At 40.6% G+C, this 25212-nt stretch overlaps 1 protein-coding gene across 3 annotated transcripts in view; it reads left to right on the top strand.

The window, feature by feature from the left end:
• The window catches only part of zfhx4 (zinc finger homeobox 4), a 90617-nt gene that overhangs the window by 35501 nt on the left and 29904 nt on the right, over positions 1 to 25212 (top strand). For all 3 annotated transcript variants that reach the window (XM_026292002.2, XM_026292003.2, XM_026292001.2), the window contains exons 5-6: positions 2112 to 2653; positions 16165 to 16399. In XM_026292002.2, coding sequence (XP_026147787.1) covers positions 2112 to 2653; positions 16165 to 16399 — 777 coding nt within the window. The remainder of the gene's footprint in view (positions 1 to 2111; positions 2654 to 16164; positions 16400 to 25212) is intronic.

Below are 25212 nucleotides of genomic sequence, written 5' to 3' on the forward strand. Positions count from 1 at the left end.
GAGACAGTACAACACATAGGTGCAACACAAGTAGCAGGGTGCAAAATGCAGGCAGGAAGAGCAAACACTGAACAGCACAACCAGGTAGCTGGCACTGCATACAGGAACGTCTGTGCTGAATATCGGATAGACTCTCACAAGTCCAGATGGGTAAATCGTTACAAGGCCATGGGGCATGAAAGGTCAAGGATCATGTGGAATTTTGAAATTCAAATGGACAGGGGGGTACTGGCTTACCAACTGGACACTGTGGTAGAAGACAAGGAAAAGAAGGAAGTAGTGATGAAACTGTTACAGCAACATCAGGAAGAAGGCCTTTGAGAAGACTGAGAAGTACCTGGACATGAAAGCGGAAACATGTGGGAAGGATGTGGAAAGTCAAGGCCAAAGTGGTCCATGCAGTGGAAGGAGCTCTTTGGAATGAGACTTCTAAGCTTGGAGAGTGATCCCAGTCCAACAGATCCCAGGAGCAACATCAGAGCTCACTGTTGAGAAGAGTACAGTTTTAGGAACAGTTCAGATACGGCGCAGAACCCTCAAACTCCCGGGCCCCTGGTAGAGGACCTGAGGTTGAGGAAAGACATATAGTGCCCACAGGGGTGAGAAGGGACAAAAATAGATATGAAGGAACTATATATAGAGAGAGAGATAAAAATCCTGATATATTCCATCTGGGTATTGTTTTATATTTGTTTTGCTTTTCATTCCCATTCAAATCACTGCCCTCATACCTTTTCTGTTTCTGCTGCCATCCTTTTTTACCTTGCCACCCTTGCTGAATACTCTTCTTGTTCTCTTCCCCCTTTATCTCTGCTCTCATATTGTCCCTCTGTCTTATTATCCTTTCTTTGACCCCTCTCACTGATTAAAAAATGATTATGAGATGCCACATGAGAGTTTTTCTTAATCTTTCATTTGTAATTTTTTTTTAGTCAGTTTAATCCCCCCATCCACATGGCACCCAACCTTCGCTCACCTCGGAGAGAACAGACATATACACACTCTCACACAGCAGGAAGCGGGTCCTCGTAGGAGTGAGAGATTTAACAATGACTCTGCAGTGTTACACACCCGCTCCCTCCTCTAGAGTGGAGGTCACAGCCCAGCCTGCAGTTGTACTCTCAGTGAATTACAGTGATAACACACAGCCCCCCAGAGATGGTGATTAGATGGTGTGAGCAGAATATTTATACATTCAAATACTCACAAATACACACACACACACACACACACACACACATACAAAAACATGCATAGATGAAGGATGAGGGAAGCATGTAAGCATGTGAAATATGAATACACATGCTAACATGCAGATACAGAAGAAAACAGAAAATTAAAAAAAACATGGATTGCTAAATCCTCTGTGCTTCAAACAGTGTTGAGATATTGTCTAAAAAAAAGACACAATGAGCTTTAGTCACATGCACAGAGCCAATGGTAGAATCAAATGAAAGAATCAAATGAAAGAGTTAATTACATTTGTATGAATGGCAGATTTGTTTTTTTGTCCTAGGGTGGGTAGGCAGAAGAAAAAAAAAAACATCTGTAAAGCATTGATCAGCTTTTAAAGTTTGTGTGTGAATGTGAGAAAGACCTAAAGCTCTAAAACCATTGTTCCACCATTGCTGAGAGCAGTAATTAAAGCTACCTGATGAGCGAGTTAGCAAGTTGAAAAGGATGATTGTAATTGATCCTGATTCAATCCTATTAGGGTTTTTTTTATAGACAAGACTTTGTAAGACGCCGTACTCCTCTGTGGGGCTTTATTTTATCAAATCCTTTTGTGTGAGAGAGGCCTGCATAGAAGACTCACTTTTCTCTCCACACTTAATTTCATTTAATAAAAAGAGCCTTTTCTCTTTCTATCTTTTATCCCTCTCTATAAATGTGAGCCTTTCATTTTCACCATAGATTTGTCTTTTTGTCATACCTCTTTATTTTTATGGCTCATTCCTCATGCTTTCCATGCTGCTTGCCTTCTATCTGACATGTTATCTCACCGTGCTTCCACGTATGTGATTCTTCTTGAGGCCACACCGTTTAATCGCGTTTCCACCTTTCTTTCTCTTTCACTGTCTAACCTGCGTTTTCACTCATTTTCTCCATAGTGAATAGTGACCTATCAGCGGAGTTGCGTCTTGCCAGTGGTCAACTCATGGCAGACGACGTATCCCTGGTGTCCTCGGGTGGAATGGGGGGCATGTCCTCATCAGACCCCTCCCTCTCTTCCTTGTCACCACCTATAAATGACCCCTCGCTGTGCCTCTACCAGTGCGCTGTGTGCAACTGCTACTCCACGGACAGCCTGGAGGCCCTCAACGTCCACGTCAATGCCGAGCGTTCTTTGCCCGAAGAGGAGTGGCGCTGTGTGGTGGGTGACGTCTACCAATGCAAGCTCTGCAGCTATAACACGCAGCTTAAGGCCAATTTTCAGCTGCACTGCAAGACAGACAAGCACATGCAGAAGCACCAGCTGGTTGCCCACATCAAGGAGGGAGGCAAAGCCAACCAATGGAGATTAAAGTGTGTGGCCATTGGCAACCCTGTGCACCTAAAGTGCAACGCCTGTGATTACTACAGCAACAGTGTGGATAAACTGAGGCTACATGCCACCAACCAGAGGCATGAGGCTGCCATCCGACTCTACAAGGTAAAATGCCGTTTACCCATGTTGTGAGTGTCTTGCACAAACATCAGTTCTCTAATTTCAGATTTTTGTCCAAGCTGAGTAAAAATCCTCAGTAAAACTAAAACACTGTCTACGTGTGAGGAAGAAAATGATTAACCACAAACATTTTCTCAAGGAAAGAATGTTTCATTGTTTTTGCAGAAAACTGACATTATATTGTATAACATATAGCACAAAAAAATATTAATCTTGCTCGTACACTAAGAGGACCCCTGCTCATTTTAAGCTCACATTCAGGAAAAGTATACATGTTGTTTATAAAGAATTTGCCCCATCCTCTTAACTGCAGCGTCACATGGATATTGGATAAAGTTCCCATGAGAATGGAATGACAGAGTTGGAAAACGACACTGTTAAAAGTACCCAGGACAGTTTCCATCATGGGTACATTTCCTGCTTATGATCGGCTGGTACTGCTGCCATTGTTACTTATACACAGGTCATGTGCTATCATCAAGTTTGAAATCATTACATTTTCATTGTTTTGAGCTGTCTTTTCATCCTTTTTTTCTGATTTACACTGGAATGTACCACACTCTATACATGACCTACTCTTCATACTTGATCTCTATGTCATGCACAGATACACATATTCATAACTTAAAAAACATTTTTTAATGTTTGTATTTATTTTTAATTACTGTATAAATGCTTAAGTTACTTTAATTCAGGTATACATTTGTAAATGTTTTTATGTAATACATTTCATACATACATCTCATTTGAGGACAGACACTTCCATTTCTTTATGTCTACAGAAGAATCTTTTGTTTTCTTGTCAGACCATCTCCTTCAGCTTAATTAGATGCTGTTACATTTCAAGTACATTACATTAATGAGGGTTTTTTTCCTACTGTATGCAACATTTGCCAATGGGCGGTGTGTGTGTTTGTGCGTGTGTGTGTGTGTGTTATGCCATAAACATACAAATAGACAAAATTAGTAAAAAGATATTAAAAATGTACTCTATGCATTACATAAATTAAGTATACAACTACAGGTGTATCATTCTGCTGACTGAACCACTACTGTAACCCACTGTCCTATGAGAAACACTCTTTTGATTCATTTTTTTGTGAATGCAGAACCTGCATTGTACAGCAGCTGAAATCTGACTGTGACTCAATATTACTGGAGTGGATTAACACAATGGCATTCTTAGTGTTATTTAAATCACGTGGTTGGCTAAAAGAGGATGTACATATTAACACGCTGTTGGACAAATCTCTGGCTTTGGCTGAACTTGTAATGAATCTGTGATGTCTATCCGTCAGGACGGTGCACTAATTTGCTTGCAATATAAATTTCTAAGTTCTTCACAAAACTGCAGCTTGAAAATTGGCCTACCTTAGACGAGGCCCTTGAACCTGCAGGATCTGTGCCTTTTTGCAATCTTGTGCATGAATTTTAAAATGCTGAGTCACTTTTTAGCAGCTGTTTAAGTTGATGTAATATCAGGCAATAGGCAGATAGGTCACTAAAGCTACACCGAACACTGGCAGCCACTTAATCATGCAAAGAAAGCTATTTATATCAGTTGTGATTAAATGTACAAACCCAAGAAGCACAATCAACATTACAGAAACAAAAGGGCTTGTCTGAACATGTTTCTAATTTAGTTCTTATTTAGCTTTCCAAGAAAGTTAAGTAAACCAAGGGCCTATCCATGGGCATACACAAACATCAGTTTAGCCAAAGCAAGCAAGGGTCATCCCAGTGCCTCTCTGTTCACCCATACATCCCTGTACCTCATCTACCCACGCACCTACCATACAGGCCTCAACAAATCTGTTCCACAGATGACGCTTTTAATGGTTCTGGCAGAAATCCCACTTTTTTAGCCTTGGACATGTGGTAGTAAAGGAGAGAATGGAGAGGAAGCATAGAGCAGGGGAGGAAGAGCAGAGGAAAAAAATGATTTCTTTATTTGACCAGAAAAATACCTCTCCTTTTATGTATTGGCAGAGGTGAAAGGCACATGGGGATGGAGGTAGCTTGGCTGGGTGTATAAAAGATCCAAGTGTTGATGACTTTACCATCTGGTTTTTTGGAAACACAGAATATCTTTATGGCATGGGAAACCATTTGAAGATACAAACAAAAAGCATATTCAGGAGATTTTATGGCTGCTTTGTAATAGCAATGGAGTACTTCTAAAGGGACTCAAGAGCTTAACATTTTTTTCCAGATTTTGAGAGGCAAATGACATTAGCAGCACATGGACATCAAGTCATCTGGTGTCCAGGGCACAGCAGGTGGCACAGGAAATCATAGCCCTTATTTGGTCTACAACTCACTGCTTATTGGAGATGAAATTTAGGGAATCAGATTTTTATTTTAATGAGAATATTACAGCACATTTTCCCACATTATCTGAAATGTGAAATCTGCATATAGAACTTCACTTTATTTATCACAGCTGTCAAGTGCAAAAACCTAATCCCTACAAATTGTTTAAACTAGAAAATGTAATATGTTTTTTTTTTAAAAAAACATCTGTATATTAGCTGTCTGTGAGGTAAACTCTGCATTAAACAGTGCCATAACATAGTGTGTCCATAACTGGCCTGGCTGATGATGACTGTGTTATGATTTTAATGCCAAACACTGGCTTTAATACAGATGGAGATAGGAGTAAATCTGTCAGAGCCATTCACAAGTGCTGCAAGGCTAAGTAGGGGTTTTAGTTTGTAGTGAGCATATAAGTTTGTGTGTGAGTCCCCACAGAGCTTTGAGGTTGTGCTCTGTGCTGTGCTTGCTCTTGGTTCATTAGAAGTTGAAAATGTTCATGGTCAATGTGGCATGGTCAAAGACCACACACACAACTATATGCACATTCGCTGTGTCTCAAAAGTCATGGTACCTGTTTCTTAGATGGCCATATGAGTAAATCTTAAATTGTCCCCAGTAGTAATCACCCCACCCCTGTCTGTTTGTCCAGCTTTGCAGGTCCACTGCACATGTGCATGTCTGTTTTTCAATTCATTATTTTTCTCTTCCCTCACTGTCTTCTTTAAACTAAGAATCATACACTCATAAGATGCCCAACATTTTATGATCAAGATAGAGGAAGTATGGATGGTAAGAGGACATTTAGAGGGAATTCTGTGGTACACACAGAGAGAACAGAGACAGGAAGTGTCTCCTGATCCTGTCTCACCCTCTTTCACACCCTCTGTCCTAGTCACAGTCTTTGTTTTGTGTCTGACTTTCTTTTTCTCTCATTCTCTCTCCTTTCTCTGACTGTGTTGCCCCTGGGGAGCCACAGATAGGCCATCTCATTACCCATGATTCTCTTGGCAACACCATAGCTGGGAAAGTGTGGATGGGGGGAATTAAATGAGGGGAGTATAGGAGGAGGGAGAGATGGAAGAAAAAAAGAGGAAAGGAGACTGGATTTGTAAATGCATCAAAAGATGGGGAGAAAGAGGCTCCCCTTTTTCTAATTTTCATCATGCCCTTTTTATTATTTTCTTTCTTTTTTTCACATAAACAAAAGGACTTGTTTTTTTTATTGTATCTAACTCTTCCCCCTCCCTCATAATTTATTCTCCTCATTCTCCCTGAGATAGAGATGACTGTACTTATGCATCTGTGATATTAACTCTACCGCTGTGCCTTGGCTATTAGCAAGGGTCAGCCCTGCCCACTCTCATTTTAAAATCAAATGGCCCTATATATATGCAGCCCAAATTATTGCACTGTCATTTGATGTTATGGGGAAATGGACAGGAGATTGGCTCCAATAGATTTGCATAAAAAACCATCATGTCGGTCCCGGGAATAGAAAAGAGACTGGATCAAGTTCACGTACACCATTTATCACACACACACACACACACACACACACACAAAACTGCATATGTGCATATGAAGAATGCCTTTATATGATTTTGTAAAGGCACACATACATATACTGTAATGACATACACACACAATTGTAGTTTTTTTTTTTTTTAATCAAGTTACCGCTTTGCACTTGAACCCATGTCCACTTGTTCCAGACACATCACTGTGTCCTTGTCACAGACATATTCTCTTCAAAGACACTTCACATTAGATGCTACTTGACTGAAAGATATAGATTTTCATGTTCTGTTATCGCGACAGATGATGCAGCTGAGAGTTCAGCGTTGTAGACCTGAGCAGACAAATGAATTCACTTGTGTTTTTGTCTGTCTCTCCCTTCATTTTTTGCTTGTACAAGTTGTTCTTTTGCTCGGTCCCTCTGTCACCCTTTCTCTCTCTCTTGCACTCTACAAGGTAAAGCGATGCCGGTTAGTAGATTATTCAAATCGTCTCCTCTTTCACCTGCAGGGAGATTACAATGGGAATCTTTCAGAGGTCTGGGGGTGGTGGAAGGGTGGTGGCTAATTAAAGCATAAAAGCAGGTGTGTGCATGTGTGTGTATGCATGTGTATGCTGTCGCTTTGTGTGTTTGACAGAGATATTTGAATGGATAGACTTCCCCACCCTACCCCGTCATCCTATTAATCCTCATAGATATTAATAAGAGTTGAGCCCATTCTTCCTCCAACGCCTTAACCAGATGGTCTGCCCAGCATTTGTGCGTCTGCATGTGTGTGTCCAGCTTTTGCCCAACTCATGAGTGACACTCATATGTAATGCTCATGTGTAATGTTTAATTATCCTGCACAGCCCCCCCCTCCCCTTTACTTCTAAGCTCTCTGGTGAATTAGCTGAGAGGTGCAAACTAGTCGGTAGATGTTTCTTTTCCCCTATATCAAGGTTTGTTTTCGGTATATAAGGCAAACACCCTCTGTGGATTATGGGGGAATTGAGCTTGGGGGAATTCAGGCTTGGTCAGTGTCTTCCAGACACCAAAAAGGAAGGAAATGTCACAGAGATGTGGGAACAAAGGAACTGCAGGAGTTTGTCTTTTTTCCCTTTGGCTCATCTAAACCCTCTTTCCCTCACTCAGTCCCCAGCTCCCACCCATATAAATGCTTCCCTTTTTCTTGCATCCTTATATCTTTCACTCACACACTTCTACATCTTTCTTTTATTTTTCCTTCTTCATCTTCTCCTTATCTCTCCTGTTGGGTCTCGATCATCTTGCTGAGACAAAGATAACAAAAACAAGAAAAGTAATAATCAAAGAAGGTGCATGATCTCAAATATGATCTCGCGGGACATGTTGCCTTCATTTTTGACACCTTGATTTGATCACAGCTCCCTCAGACATATCACATGGCAGCAAGATCAGATAAATATTTTTAAGTTTATTAGCTTACCTTTTTATATCACCTGACATTAGAATGCATTCCCGATTTGTATGAAAGCTATCATAAAGATCTTAATATCCCCATACTGTGTTATAAATGTTATAAGTACATGCTCTAGTCTTGAAATGTTACATCAGCTTTAGAATGGTATTGAGATAGTACAATCACACATTTCCCTTCTCATGAAGCTATCAGGATATTGATATAGACAAAGTTGAACTGAAATACTCCTCAACGCCCTACCAAATCAATGATCAATCGATTGGAGGTAATTGTGCCTCCCTTGGAATGGTCCCAAGTCTCTCTCTCACTTTCCCTCTTCTTCTCACACTCTGTCTTTTATTATCAGCATGTGGCCCAGTATTCAGCATTTTAGCATTCCAGCTGTAATTGATTTTAACCATTATGTGCTCAGTGAATAGATAAGTAATGGGAGATATTCAATTATATAGTGAATAAGGAAGGATTGCGGGATGTGGGATGTTGTCAGAGATCTGGAGAAAGAGGAACTGACCTGTCCCGCTGTCTCTGCCACTGGCCTTCCATCATTTCAACAGTACAATAGCACTGACCTCCTGTGAGTTCAAGCAGCTTAGTTTCTGAGATGTAATCCTGAATGCTTTGAAATAGACCTGATAGAAACCCCACTTACTTGTTCAGGATTAATACAGGTTGGGTGGGAGATCTTGAGTTTTCAGCACATTTAGTGACGTTAACTCATTGGAATTATTATATTCCCCTCTAATTGTTTACTTTCACTTGTGCAGGGATGAAGAGTGGACTCTCTGTAAAAGCATGTTGTACTTTATATTTGCAGACAGATGGAGACTTGCATTTAACAGCCTTGTATAAAATCAGCCGCCATGCATTAATATGCTACCCTTCTCTATTGTTTATGTTTAGATTTACTATGCTGGTGGCCAGAGTACTATTTTCCCTTTTCATGGTTGCCCGTCCCTTACAGATGCTGTTTTGAATCTTTATGCAGCCCAGAAGATATAGGTCTGATTTTTTTATTACCCTCTCCTTTCTCCTCTTTTCCTTATTCTGGCAGGAGTGTAGGTTAGGTCTAGGGGTAGGGGTAGATGGGGGAGTGGTGGGGGAACAAAGGCAAACATTTGAGTAATCTTCAAAGAGCCCATTGGTATGTTGAGTGGACACTGGTATGCGGACTAAGGCTGAGGCTTTTTCGGGGGAAAACAATATCCTTCCTTTAGACAACTGAGGTCCAGGCAAACACTACCAGCCAGGCAACTCTGCGTAGTGCTGCCACTGCTATCAGCTTACTGCCTCCTCTTCTGGCTCATGCAAAAAATCATAGGGTACTCTATACTGTTCTATTTCATCATTATATTGAATGTGTAGATGACAAAATGTATGTGACATGTCAGAAATTGTGATCTGTGTGTGCTCTGTGACATAGTTACTATTTAAATGTTGGAGGTTTCATATAAAGGGTTAAAGCAGATAAAAACAGACACACACCAACAACTGGCCTCCCTCAGTAAAGAAAGTAGGGAGGGATCAAGTGTGCCATCTTGTAGGTCAAATACAAGGCATATGATTTCCTGCAGCAATATGCAAAACAGCACAGCTGAAGAGGTGCTTTCATTGTGCTCTCAATGGCAGTGCATTACACACAGATACACAAAAAGCCATGTCACATTGTTTCTTAAGGATAAGGCTTCAACCTTGCCTTTTGTTCTAGTGTGGAAACCTTATATATAGTATTGTTTAGTAAAGTTATGCAGATATAACTTAGGCATGCCACGAGTGCAAAGATGGAACTATAAAAATGTAGCATACTATTAAAAATACAGCTGTTGAAAAAGAAGCAGACAGTCTACCATTTCAGGACAGTTTCAAAATGAACTCCCTTTGTCCAGTAATCACCAGCCATTTTCTCACTAGGATCCACCCCAGGGATAATTTCTCCCATTCCTCTGTCATTAGCATGGCCTGGTATTAGGCTTGTGTTTTGTTCCCTGTACCTTTTGTTTTGTGCTAAGTGAAACCATGCGACAGGGTAGGGGTTAACTGAAAAACAATACTCCCCTTCACAGGCTAAGGAATGTGTAATTAATGATTTGAACCCGACTACACTCGTCTAGATTCTTCTCTATCATTCTCACTCTCTTTCCATCTCTTTTTCTTTTGTTCTTTCTGTTGTAGATTTGTCTCTCAATCTATCAGTTAGTTTCTCTCACTGTATGTTTCTGTCATTCATTTTGTCGATTTTTTTTCAAATAGACATTTTCAGTAAGTCTCCATAATGAACAGATTGAACAAAAACAAACTTGGCAAAAATTGCCGCTCCTCTCAGCACTAAAACTACTTTCTCTCCTCTTTCATTTCAGTTTTAGTTAAAAGTGACATCAGTATATTAGAAACCTCTTTGATGGTATCAGCCAGATTTTCAACCCTTTTGTTTTTGTTGTTCTTCCCAACATTCATGGATCCTGTCAATTAGGCTTTGCCTTGATTTCCCAAAAGCACTTTTGCATGTTGTAAAGAAAGGAGTTGCCCAAAAGCATGTTAATGTTTCAGCAATATGCCTCCCCTGGCACAGAACTGGAAAAAGATAATCCCACAAGGATGTTATAAGGTTGATGATCTTGATCTCAACATTTTATGATCTCTCTCATTGTGAGTCTGTGGAAATGATAATCTCAGTGGCACAGTGATTTAGGGAAATGGGGAGGTCTGGTCAGTCTCATCTGGCAGCAATGGATGTAAGCGGTGGCTTTTAGACCCTAATGGGCTAAGGTTAGGATGGCAAATAGGGAGTAAGTAGCTGAAATGTGCTATCTAAATATAATGCTATTGTAAATTCTAAAAATCCATTCTAATGGGGAGTGGAAAGAAGCTGGCTTTCAAGACACCTAACACACATGTACCAATGACAAAAGTAAGATACGTTCTGGTTTTCCAACTGCTGGGTCAGTACAATTTAAAATATGTGGTGACTATGCTTAAAAGCCATTTCCTGCATATTCATTGTCTAAGACCAGAAGAAATTGATCATGCTGCAAATTAGCAGGATTGTGTTCCTTTGTTCTCATATGAATAGGTTTTATGTGAATGTACGTGTCTGTGTGTGTGTGTGTGTGTGTACGTGAGTAAAAGAGACACAGGTTGAGACAGAGAGACAAAAGTGATTTTTCAAATAAAGAGGGTCCAAAAGTTAGGAAGCTCTGAGCCTCGGATTCAACTTTGTCCCATACCTCAGGCACACTTACACCCAGTGTGTGCGTGTGTATGTGGAGAGTAAGAAGTATTAACTAGACTTCAGTTACCTAATATTCCAGGCTCCAACAAAGCTCTATCACTATTGCTTCTTCGTTTTGTTTCTGCTGAAAAATATTAGGGAGGAGTAAGGAAAACATGAGGTGAAACATGACGTTAAAAAAGCGGAAAAGAACAAGATGAAAGGATAAAAGGAGAGAAGGAAAAGGAGAAAGACACCACAGAAGTGGAGAAGAGCGGCAGAAAGTTAGTATAAAAGAGTCATTGTGATAATTCATTTATTTGGCTTGGCAGTCATTATGCGATGGATGCTTATTATTATTGGGTGACCTAAGCTAAGCTCGCCCACAGGCCCTGCACTTCATGGACTGGCCCCAGAGCTGTGATCACATGTAACTGCCAGCAGGCAGAACTCAGAAAAACAGTAGAGGCACATAATTTTTTGCATTTATTAAAGTGAGAGTCTTGGTAGTAACGAAAGGAAAAATGATCATCAGGAAAGAAAAGAGGTTCTGGTGGGTTTTGGAGATTGCAGCATCTTTATATCACATGTGGCTTTCTCATAGAGAAAGAAAAAAGTAGGGGACATGCCTTGTCTGTGTCTATTTGTGCATATGCAACATGTGCTCAGCAGTTGTGTGTCACCTTTATTTGTGTATTTGTTTTCTCTACATATGCATCAACGACACTGTCTTTCTATAAAATGTTTACTGCTCTCTTTATCTGTGGAAGCAAGCCGGGAAATATCTGGGTCCTTAGCATCTCTTATAAGCAGTGCAGTCTCCAAGCAAATCCACTGGCCATGATCTTGTGTTACATCTATATTTTGGGGGCCGAGCAGTGGGTAGCAGTAACGTGTTAGGGAGGTGGTAGCGCGGATGGAATTCTATGTTTGGCAGCCTTCCAGTCTGCACTGGTATGTGTTTAAAATACTTTTTTCAGAACAAAACATGCTTTTGTTTGTGCGCTGGGCCAACTTGGACTGGTTTTGTCCTCGATGGTCCCCAGGGGCCCAGGGGATGTCAGTGGAAGGTGGTGACATTACAAAAAGAAAGTTTACCCGACAACTAAAAGCACTGATGGAGGGACATAAAAAGCTTTTCATTTTCACATGCGTTCACATACTCAGGGACACAAACAGGAACATACTGAATCTTCACATATATAAAACATGTACACACATGCTCTGACACACACACACACACACACACACACAGACACACAGTGGTTATTAAGACATAACTGCAGTGGCAGAGGGTTTTTATTTTCAGTATGTGTTCATTAGCTGCCTGGTTCTACACTTAATGACAGGAAAGAGTACTGAATACCCTAATTTGTCATTTGGTTTATGGAGGAAAAAAACAACCCCACTACTTTGTGTTGCTTTCGAAATATTTTTGTTATGTTACTAGTGTACATGTGCAATGACAAACACAAAAAAGTATAGATAGGTGAAATAATAGACAGATGCCAAAACATATTTGTAGGGTTAAAAAAAAAATGGTGTCAAACCTACTGATGTATGTGAGCATTAAAATTATATCCACACCCACGCTTGCACACATATACACTTTCACATAGATGTTCATGCAGAGATACAAGACGTTGAGAGAAAATGTCTTTTGCCTTGCCTTATTAAGAATTCAGTTAATGAGGCAGCTTTGTCACCACAGCTAGAACAAATGAATGTGAGACAACAGTGCGGCCCCACAAACCCAGGGGGCGAGCGGAGGGGAGATGTGCAAGTTTGTTTTTATGTGTGCGTGAGAAAGGTGTTTTGTCATCTCATTGTGCATAATGAATGCAGCCCTCTGTCATCCTTACCCATAAACACATACACAGCAGCAAACCACTGTACAAGGGAGCTTTCTTTACCTGCCAAATTGACTTTCCTTTCTTCAATGCAAGTCCCTGTGTGTACCTGTATTTCACCGACAGGGCTGACAATAGTGTGCCTTTGACAGGTAAACAGGAAGTCCCAAGTGTTGTAATTTGCATTCTGTGTATGGGGGTGTGTATGCACCTCCTCCACCATCCAGAGATGACATGTTTAGGTCCAGGGAGTGCTGTTTAGCTGATTTTGATTGGCCCACAGGGAGTGTTAGCTTGTGTGGTTGTTTGCCAAACACTAATCCACAACAATTAACCACCAGGCACTCTGGAGAGGTGCCATATTGACAGGGATGGGCCTTTTTGCCATTTTGCACACACATACATTCGTATGACACAATTGTATGTAAAGCACGTGCGCAGACTCGCACACACAAATCAGCTGCGGCATAAATCACATACACGTTTCAAGCAGACCAACACAGGCACAAACCCAGGAGCAGGAACAGTGTGTTTGTGTGTTTGAATATGCATTACACAGCCCACGCCAGGCAGGAGTCAAAGTGCTCCTTTAAAAGTTCATAAATCATGGATGTTCTGGCCTGTGATCACCAGACCGCCTGCATTTCAGGCCTGTAGAGTGCCAGAGAGCGACAGACAGCCCTCTAGTTTAGGTCTTAAACAAACCCTCTGGAATGTGCTGATGAGGAGAGAATTAATATTAGGTCTAAACCTATCTGGCAGAGTGGTTAAACCTAAAGTATATCATCTAGCTATTCTCAGCTGAAGCTTCATACACTAAAAACAAAAAAAATAAATGTTTTATGACACTAAAGGATGTGAAGTATTTTAAGCCATGAGTGATTTGTATGAAGATTTTAATTTCAAACCAGTACAGTCAACTCAATGGCTTTGCCATTAGGAGTCACTAGAAATGATTATGGATGATTCCAGTGAGCCCCTTCTCTCCTGATAAAACTGTCAACTATCATGCCTGTCTTCTCTACTACGAAACTGAACATGTTCACTTTGAAAACACAGTTTGCCACATTTCTAATGCTTTTTTTTTCTGTGGCAGCTCTCAATTCAGTATTGAATATTGGCACTGGAGGAAAGAAAAGCCTTGTTTTATCACTAGTTTTTCATTTTATCCTAAGGACTCCTTTCAGTTTCCATTCAATTCTAAGTAGCCCTCATTTATATCAGAATGGTCATGAAGTAAAAGTATGCTGAGTGAGGTCCAGACCAAATCGAACACAGAAAGAACTACTGCTACACCCCAGTGTAAAATATCCTTGTTTTTATGCTATAGTAGTTATGACATTATCAATGACAATGTAATAATCTAATAGTATAATATATGTATGTGTATAAGCTTTTGTGTTGGGTCAGAAGAAAATGATGTAACATTTTAAAAATTTATTGCTGGAAACAATCACAAAAACACTGAATATTGGAAAAGTTCATATTTTAATGAAAATATATGAACTAACACTGTGGTGCATATATGCACAGAGTATTTCCTTGCACGTCCATGAACATACATGTGTGGTTTCCAACAAGTAAGGCTCTCCTTAATGGGAAGGTGGGCAAGAAAGAAAAGAAGCAAAAAAAAAAAAAAAGGGAGCGAGGGAGGCCTCCTTTCACAGAGAAACAAAGATAGCTGTAATTAATGGCCCTGAGCTCTGGACTAGGGGAGCTTTCTTCTGACAACTCCGACTTAATTAAAACTTAAGACTTCTGAAAGGGCCTCTGACTGTGAGGGGACGTCCCACCGTCTCGTGAGAAAAACCTTGGAAGATTTTCTACAAAAGAAAGAAAGAGAAAGAAAAGATGTGTTAGAGGCTGTAGCTATGTTGCTAATCCCTGTTTGTCGAAGGAGGAAGAGGGGGGTTAGAACTCACACACCTGCAGCTAACTGTGCACCACCACCACACACTCACATACGCTGCTACACATTTTTCCAGTCTCTTCTTGCTGTAGATCCTTTACCCTGCTAACTTTTCATTTGCTTCAGGAATCAAACATCTTCCATTACACACAATATAGGGTTAGTCCCCACAACCTGTTTCTCACATGGCTGTAAGAATAAATATTAAGAAATGAACTAACCTTCATGAAAGATTTCTGTGTAACTGTCTCTTTCCTCGACTCTCTTTTTCTCTCTGTCTCTTTTCTCTCGCTCCCTCCCATCTCTCCACAGAGGATCAGATAATAAAAGCTTGGCCTGGTCTTTTGTTTTTGTGCATTGTTCATTAGCCCAGCAGCAACAACAGAGGCACACTTGATATGCTTGGCTTGACTAGCTGTATGGGAATAGGGCAAGGTGGGATGGGGGCTGTGTGTGTTTGTGCTTGTGTGCATGCACACACACACACGCGGAGGGCAAGACGTAGGGGGTAGCTTTGCATGGCTGCAATGCCATTAAAGAGACAACTGGAAATTAAGGACTTGCAACTGACAGCCTACGTTGAATGAGAAGCCCCTGCAGCTGCCAACAATGGGTAGAGCTGGACAATGTGCATGTTAAAGAAAACTCTTTGGAACTCCTCTTATCTGATTTTTCTGTGTTTTAATCTTTACGACCCCTAAAAACATATTTCGGTAATTTGAAATTGTGTCCAGTGCCTGAACTAATTACAACTACTTAAAGGAGTATTTTTTTTACTGTTAAACACTGTTAAACAAAATTATGTTTCATACATAAGATTTAATTGCTATTGATTCTACTTCTATTTCTACATCCTTTTATAGTCTCATGATAGTTTTAAATGCCACATTGGATGATCCAAGTAAATTTGTGTAGAAGTGAAATTTTCAGGAAACTTGCTCTCTGTAATACCTATTATAGAAGATAATGAGCCAAGTGACAGAGAGGTTACCTATTGATTTTCTGCTAACTTATCTGAAGCCAGGGAAATGGATTGTATCAGTGGTGGATTTTGTTACCAAAGTAAACGCAGATTAGAAATAATTTTGTAGACATAACGCACAAATAAGTAAGAACACAAGCCTCTGTTGTTGCCTCAGAATTCATCCAAATAACTTTGTGAGATAACACAAGATTACAGATTTAACATTTTGATTTAGCCATTCCCTAAAAAATGAATTCCACCTAATATCTGTACTTTCCTCCTCTCTGTTCCACAGCACTTGCGGAAACAGGACAGTGCATACAGCCAGGAGACGTGCGTCTATTACTGCACACTGTGCGACTACACCACCAAGGCCCGCCTCAACCTGGTGCAGCACGTTCGCTCAGCTCGCCACCAGCAAAACGAAGCACTGAGGAAACTCCAACTGCACCAGCAAGGCCTGGAAGGAGACGAGGATGGACTGGGCCTCCATGAGATGTTCCATGTCAAGGAGTGTCTGTCCAACCAAGGTCTGTGCTTAAACTTGTTTTGAATGTTTAAGTTGTCAAGACTTGTTATTTTATTGTTGTTATCATCATGTTATTTGGGTGTTGTGTTCAAGATTTTCTCGTTTGTCAGTTGTTCTTTTTCTGGTGCAGTACCTAAATGCCCGTAAATGCTTTTTTTCATCACCTGTTTTGCTCAGGTCACAAAAATTTGTTTTCTGTTAAATTCTGATGTCATGGTGGTCGGTTTTTCATTTGAAGTTTGATCCATCTTTACTCCTACTATCTCCATTGCTCCACTCCCTCTTTATTCCATCAAACCTCCCTCCCTCCTTTCTTTAGCCTTCATATCCAGATCACGTCTCTCAATACAGACCCGTCCATTTCTCCTAATCTTTCCAAAATGAGCATACTGTTCCTATTAGGCTGCTGCACTTATATGTGCAACACACACACACACATACACACTGTCCATGCACAGGGACATCCCAGGCAGGCAAGCAGTCAGCTTATGAAATTTCACCTTGGGAGGATCTCATAGAGAAAATGCCTGTACACACATACGTTACTTACACACACACACATATGCTATGGCTACACAGTCTCTCCCTGGAGTGAGCTTTCATTTCCTTTCTCATGACCAAAGCAATTTGGCTTTCATTTAAGAGTCTCCGTCCTGCCAGCAGCTAATAAGTGTAACAGAACTGTAAAACATTGAGAGACAAAAAAAAAAAAAAAAAAAAAAAAAAAGATTAATCGTTTTTCTTTGAGTGGGGGTTGGATGGTTGGTGAGGGGTTGCAGTGTGTAAGGAGAGGGGGCTGTGCTGTAATTTAAACCAGAAGATGGAGAGTCAAGGTCCATTATTTAGTCATCCCTATGTAAATGCTGCTGGTTGAATATGAGTGCTTAACTTGTTTTTGCTTTGCTTGACCTGAAGAAGTGGGTGTGGTGTGCGGGGTAACACATTCCAGCATAGCATTAGTCCATACATCCATCTGTGTGAGTGTGTCTGTGTCAGCAAGTATGTGGGTCCATTTCTACATGACTCTGTGCTCCCCATAGTGTCCTGTTTATACTGTGCATGTACTCCCAAAACAGATGGGGGCCCATCTCTTAGAAACATATGTGAATCCCAGCACACACACACACACGAACAGGAGAACAGCTCCCAATCCTGAGATGGAGACCATTGCTGGTGTACATTTGGTTTTAATTACACATGGATCAAAGTTTTGGTGCGATTTGGGGTGCAGCAGAAAAGTATGCTTAGATAAATCATTACCGTACATTTTCACATACCCCACCCCCCACTCCCCCAAACTTTCTCTCTCCTTCTGCTGTGCTCTTTTTGTATCTTTCTCTCTCTTTCCTTTTTTGTCCAGCTTGTTCCATCACCCGCTCTCTCCTGCTTCTGTCTGTTTTTTCATTAAGAACACAAGCCCAGCTTCAAGTGTTTTTTTTCCTATCCTCATTACATCTCAAACCAGTGAGCACAACCAGGTTTTAAAACTGTCAAAAGTAATCTTTACCCTTGCACCTATTTCAAATGTTCCACTCTCAAAACTCACCATATTTGTTGCTTGGACCCTCGTTTTATACCTTGGCTTTGAAGCCACATGGTGAATTTCCATGAGGAAGCTGGTGTAAATCAAAGGCAACATTCAAAATAGTAAGCCACCTTTTTGGATGCCCTCCTTTTGTCCACCTTATATACCTTTTCTTGAACAGCAGTATTTTTTGCAAGGTATATGGCAAATGTTTCAGAGGAACATCCTTGTAGGCCATATACATTTGGTATGTTTAGGCAGTGAAGGGAGAAGTTGTGTGTCAATTGGAGATAAATGGTTAATATAAGTTAAGATAATAAATATTAGTTGTAGTTCTGTTATTTGGTTCTGTACTGAAATCAAACTTTCTTTATTTAATTTAGATTTTTTTACCTTAGCTATTTACACGTCAGAATATACAACACATGCTAACATTGCACACTAGCTTATGTTATAAAGGGAAAAATGGTAGCTTACTGTATATTGCAGCTGCTTTAGGCTCCAGTGAGAGATGATGTCAATGTTTTCACTGATAGAAAAGGCTCTATAATAGGCAAGATTTCCAGCTGGTATTTAGTTTACGGACACTCTACTTGTGTTTACATGCATGTCTATGTGTGTTGTTAGTTTTCTGGGGCTTCAACTCCTGACTTGAGCACTTTCTGCTCATTAGAGACTGGTATGAAAAAGATTAATTTAAGTGCTGACTGGTATCTTTCTCTTAAAGCCTGGGACCTGGCACTGAGCCAGATAATTATAGGCCCATTTGGGAATAAGAGTTCTAATGCTCTGGGCTTTATGTACATGTGAATGGCTTTCATTAAACAATTTTGATGCTGATTTTATGGCCTAATTAAAAATACAGTGCTGCAGAGATGTCCGGCTAGAGTATAGGTGTTTTAAACAAAGATAAGGGTGTACAAACAACACTTCTACTGGACTGCATTTTTTGCATGTCAATGCATGTGTTTGCTGGCGCGTGTTTATTTGAGAACCTTTCATTCTTTGTTATCCTTTTGCGTCTGTAATTCCCCAAACTTGGGACCAGTCATCTCATCCTTTACACTAGCTAAACACAACTGTGAAGTGAATGAACTGTGTGGTTAGCTATGCAAGCACCAACTCTCACTGACTCTAGAGCAAAAACTTCTTATGATGATCTTTCCACAGTGTCCTTCAGAGACAAAAAGTCCACCGTGCTCGCAGTGCGGAGATAGATCATCCCTGTTTATGTACGTTTAGAAGTGTTAAAGAAAATGGAGTCAATAAAAAAGGCCTGTATCAGAAGAGCAAGCATGAATGAATTACCTTTCAACACAGAGGATCTGGAGGCCTTTTTTTTTTTTGAGGGTCATACACAACTTGTTAGAGAAACTAGTGTTTTGTGCTTTTCTCAACTCTGTAATGAAGTTATAGAGCTGGTTAGTAAAATTCAAGGACAAAAAGAAAAATATGACGTATGAAGAATCATGGGTGTTTCGTCATCAGTTCTGTAATTTGAACAATTTGTACAACTGAATTTGTTAAAACATTAACAGTTACTGAATTTTAGCTGATACTGTGATTGTTATGGCTGTTTCTCTGTTGCCACTTCTGACATTTGACCATTTTTGTAGCAAAAAGAACACTGAGAGGTTGTGTTTGTATGTGTGTATGAGTGTGTTTTTCTGTGTGTCTATCTTTGCCCATTAGCCCTCTGCTCCATCATGTGTAAAGTGCCTCATAAGCCAGACCAAGCAGAAACACTAGTGCCTTTTCTGCATACTCTGTCATTTTTCCCTTTCGTTCCCTCTGTCCCTCACAAAAAGGAAAGGGAGACGGGATCTTATGGAGGTAATTATTTCTGCGAGCCTGGTCTGTCATCCAACCCTTCACCATGCCCCCCACCCTCACCACAACCACCATCCACACATCTCCATCCCTGTATACCCCTCCACCCCACCACCACCACCACCACCACCACCTCCACCATCGCGACATGCATTACTGAGGGAGGGAGAGGACCCTCTTTGTCTGAGTCCTCCTTTTAAACAAAAGACCTCTTCTGACTTAGAGAGACCAACAACACTTTTATCTTGGATGTGTGTGTGTGTGTGTGTGTGTGTGCATATCCAGAGCCTTTTGTTCTCTCTGAGTTATAAGGTCTGGGACATATGTCCTTGTATGTGTGTGTGTGTTTGTGAGCATCCTACAGGAAATGATGGAACATGGGCAGAGAGTAATTGCTGTCTTACTGGTTTCCAGGTCCACTAACAAATTTCCAAATTAACCCAACGCTAACTGTCTGTTTGAACTGAGTCAAAGGAGGTCTTTATTGTGAGAAAAACACTTTGCTGTTTCTCAAAAACAATTTTGCTGTGATAATACCAAGAGGTGTTAGGATTTCTCTCTTCCCTCACTTTCACTCCATCTTTTTTCCTGTGCATGTTGGCAGTGGTTTCACCATTCCAGCAGTTCTGTCCTTTTTTTAAAGAAGGTCTCTCTTCAGACGGAAATCTTTTTTTAGTGTTGTCTCAGTAATTTGTGGGCATTACATAAACCTTCATGGATGGAGGATGCAAAACACACCCAGATCTAAGTAACCACTAAAGTTAGCCATGGTGGTAGCCATGTTCTTGTTCAAGTCAAAATACAGTAGGTGAGACCATCTAACTGGCTCATCAATGGACAATTTGTCATTTGTTAATCACTGTATTGTTGCTTCTGTTGCATATGCTTTCCTGGTGATGAATCTATCTATTAGATATCTAGGTAAAAAAAAAAAAAAAAAGCTAAAACACACAATTGTATTAATCTTTGACAATTATTACCTAATTTGTGCATCTCATTTTCTGTCAGGCAGGAAGTTACTCACATAAAAGACAGACTCCATAGATTTCAGTCAGACAGGATCCATTTCTCACATATTAAATGCTTGGGATATTATTTTATGTGTCCAACACGAGTAAATCCACTTTCTGGGGAGAACTATTCTGATGAGGTTGATGTGATTTTACCCAAGAGAATTTCTGTGAAGTTCATAGTTTTTTTTTATTGCTGTGCAATTTCTTGGAGACAGCACACTGCATTTTAAATCATTTGTCAAATCAAAATAAGACACATTCATATATGTATATTATTATATTTTCAGCAAGTAGCAATTTACCCCAAATTTCCCTAAACCATATTCTCTATGGCTAAGGGAGCAAAAGATGTGGTCATTTTTTGAATAATTCCATCCAAGCAAATTATAATTACTTTGCGGTCTGCCTGTGCACATAGAAAAAAAAGGGCAGCAGGCTGACTTGTGCCTCTGAAAAAAATGAACCTCTTTCACCATAAACTATTTTTGAAATGGTGTGTCGGGGCACCATGGGCTCAGGCCGATTGTTTTTCTTTGAGTTGAGCAGTTCTTTGGTGGAGGGGTATTACCCACGCTAAATTGTTCCCTCATGTTTTCCGCCAAGGTTATGTGCCCACTACACTGACAGTTATAATTTACAGAAATTGCACTGATTATCTGCATTAGCATACCTGACCAGTGGCACATTAGTCTTATTTACAATACAAAGCTGTGGGGCTCTGAGGACGCATACTAAATATGACTTAACCCTTTGAAGAGGGTATTGGCGTCACAGGACCAGGACGTCTTTTACGTCTGTGGTATCAAAAAGAGCTTTAGGCCCTACTCCATATGGATCTGAAAGCCTCTGGAAGGTCCTGGAAAAGGAAGTGGTGAATGTAAAGTCTGAGGACCATATTGAAATCAAAGGCTTATTGCATATTTTCCCTTACTCTCAGTTTCTTTCTGATCTGATCTTGTTCCATAGTTTTTCACCTCTTAACTCTTGTCGCCATTTTGTCTCTTTCTGTTTTTTCATCTTCCACCTCCCAGCCCAACTTTTCTTTATTCTTTCTCCCTCACCTACATTCTTTTCTCTCCTCAATCCCCTCATACAGCCTCTGTCCACTGACTCTTAACCACAGATGGACAAAACAATGGGAAATGTCACACAGCATTAAGACAAACAATCTGGTGATGGGAGGAGGGTTGTGTGGAGCCAGCGCTGTGGTAACCAGGCAATACGTTCATAGGGTCCAAGCAGCCACTAATCTGAAACCCCAATGATACAATTCACAGATGGACATTAAAACAGCCTCTATGCACATACACTCCCACAAAGAAAAAAACAGAACCGTTACGTTCTGAGGCAGTATTGTGAGTTTGAATTTCTGTTATTCCTTGCACCGACAAATTCTTACTTTCTATCCCTCCCTTCTTCGTCTTTCTCCTCTCTGTTTCCTTTACCCCATCCATCAGTGGGAGGTATAGAATTGATAGCAGCTATTGATTACCTATAGCCAAGGCTAATAATCACTAACCAGAGGAAGCTTTGCAGCTGTAGTAGCTGTCAGTGACTCGTTGTTTGTGCATGTGTGTGTGTATGACTTCTTTTCCAGAATAAGGAAAATGTATGTTGTCTCTGCCCCAAGAAACACTGAGAAGCATGTTCACCTCCCCACCTATGTGAATAAGACCCATCTTCTTTTCTCTCCTTTTCTTCATCTCTCTAATAGGAAATTTGAGCACACTATGTGAGATTAAAGCAGGGAATCAATGGCTTGTGAGCAATCATTTCCAGACAAATCTCTTTCATCTTTTCTCTTCCTTTCTCCCCCAGTCTCTCCTTCATTTTCTTGCCCCCCTCCTAAAGCTAACGGGGGTCCTATGTCATGACATCCCTTTTGCTTTTATCATGTACTAATAACACTCTGAAAATAGAGACAGAAAGAGGAATGTGACAGAGAGAGGAAAGAGGACACTAGAAAAAAAATGATCAAGAAATAGATAGACTGATAAAAATCCATTGACTGAACTAAGGTCTTGATTTGTGCTTTGATGTAGATCAAACAAATATGCTTGCTAAGGAAAGGAGGCAAAAAGAGAAAATGAGTGACAAGTTCATTAAGGGCATAAAAATATACATTATATATTTAAAATGTGGGTGACAAGAAGATGGTGTTATGTAAAAGTGCAGTATAAAGAGGTAAAGTAAAATAAAACTGAATGTGAAGTATAAACAAAAATAAAAGATACTGGTGTTTGTGCTTGGCTAGGACCAAAAGGTGCTTTACCCATCATGGTGGATAGGGCTAATGGGCAAGGCAATACACATACACACCTTGGCCAGTCCTTTGTTTCAAAAGCAGGTTAATGGGGAGTGAGGAAGAGGAGCGTTGCAATTTTCTGCTCTTTAGGCACCAGAGAATTCTCTCCAGTGTAAGAGAGACCAGACCCTCAGCGTAATAGGCATTTTACACCCTCATCACCCTTTGCACGCACACACACACACACACACACACACACACACACAAACAAACACACACACGCACAGGAACACACACTCACTAGAAATGTGTGGGAGTGTAATAGGAATTCTATGGTGTGTATTGACGGTCCCCAGAGTGCCAGTAAGTGTTAGACATGCATAGAGTCTGCAATGAGACAATCAGCATGCTGAAATTGAAACCTTGTCTGGAGTCACATAGGACGGAAGGAAGACCAGAGGGGGAGGAGAGAATGGGAGAGGGGAGGAGAGGAGAGAATGGGAGGGGAGAAGAGAGGAGAGGAGAGGAAAGGAGACAAGCAAGGAGAAGATTAAATAAAATGAGCAGAGGAGAGACGATGGGAGCACAGATGGCAGGAGAGAGGAGGATGAAGAAGTGGAATGAGAAGAGAGGAGCGACACGGAGAGAAAATAGGAACTGATGTTTGTTTAATTGCCTCATAAGTGATGACACAGATAATTATATCGAAAAAAGAGATGCACCTCTTAGGCATGGCCAATGAGCAGTTATCTGTATTTTGTGTATTTGTGTGTGTGTGTGTGTGTGTCGCCTTGTCTTTCTCTGTAGCTGCACCAACTGCTGTCCCCTCCAGCCACATCAAGTGCAGGGCACCATTAAAGCATTACGGTTTGTGTCATATCAGATCATTTGGGTTAACAGAAACATGCACACACTCAAAATAACACAAATTCATCATTGGAATGACTTAAATACTGTAACATCCTGATTATTAACACCTTTGCTTCATTTCATCATGGGGTTATGAAAAGAGGAGAGTATTTGCTGATATTTCCAGTGCTGTATGTTTGCAGGTGTGTGTATCCATGTGTGTATAAGTGATGTCCCCTTGACTTCATATCTAATTGTCTTTTTTAATGACAATATTCCACTGTGAGCCAGCTGTATGTAATCAGTCAGGGTGTGTCAAAGTGCAGGCCTGAGCTGTCTGGTTGAGTTAAGCTCTTCTCATCTACTGTAGAAGCCTCCAGCGTACACACTCGCACATGCACATGTGGCACACATACTCAAAGAGACTGTATCAATGTGGGAGTTCCTGTATCTGACACGAGATTAAGAGGGCCAAGTGGAGGAATGTCGAAGAACTGCCCTGTTGCATTTGCAAGAAGAAAAAGGACCATCCTGTCACACACACGCACATGCACACACACACAAACACACACAGTACGCAAGCATCCTGTGCTGTAAGTGAGCAGTAGCCTCCCTTGCATTATTCACAGTGGCCAAGTGATCGAAGCCTGGTTCAATTGCACTAAAGCAGCACATGCTAGAGAGATTTGTCTTACAAAACCTTGACACACACACAGACCCACATATGCTCTCAGACGCATTGATTTTTAGTGGTGGGAATCTCCCAGGCTTTGGGTGAAAGGCAAGGACACAAGAGGGGCTTCCCCCATCAGAGCAACCCTCTGATAGACACACTGACACTATCTCACAATCTTACACACACACACACACACAGCAAAACAAATATTGTTTGTGTATTTTTAATTCTATCAAAATGACAGATGTGCGACAGAGGATCTGGATCTTAGATCTAAGAGGGTTTTACTCATAAAGATTAACTGATGGTAAAATAAAAAACAAGAAATTTTTTAATGATCATTTCTTATTTGAGAAAGAAAGCAGAAAAAAATCACACACTACCAGATGTTATTTTTCAGTATACAATTTTTTTTTCACACAGGCATGTCAAATTTGAAGACTTCACTTGATTTGAATAGCAATTTTAGTAACACATCAGCCAGCTAATTAAGTTTTCCTGTTTCTTCAGAACAGCACAGGCAGCCTAGCATGGACCATTTTTGATGTATTAACATATATTCGTAACCCAGCACTCTCACACATGCCTGTAAACACTGATGCACACACACACACACACACACACACATGGACACACACGGACACACATAAATGCACACACCTCTGTCCCCTGAAGA

Source organism: Mastacembelus armatus, chromosome 20, assembly GCF_900324485.2.
Source record: "Mastacembelus armatus chromosome 20, fMasArm1.2, whole genome shotgun sequence".
Taxonomy (NCBI): Eukaryota; Metazoa; Chordata; class Actinopteri; order Synbranchiformes; family Mastacembelidae; genus Mastacembelus; species Mastacembelus armatus.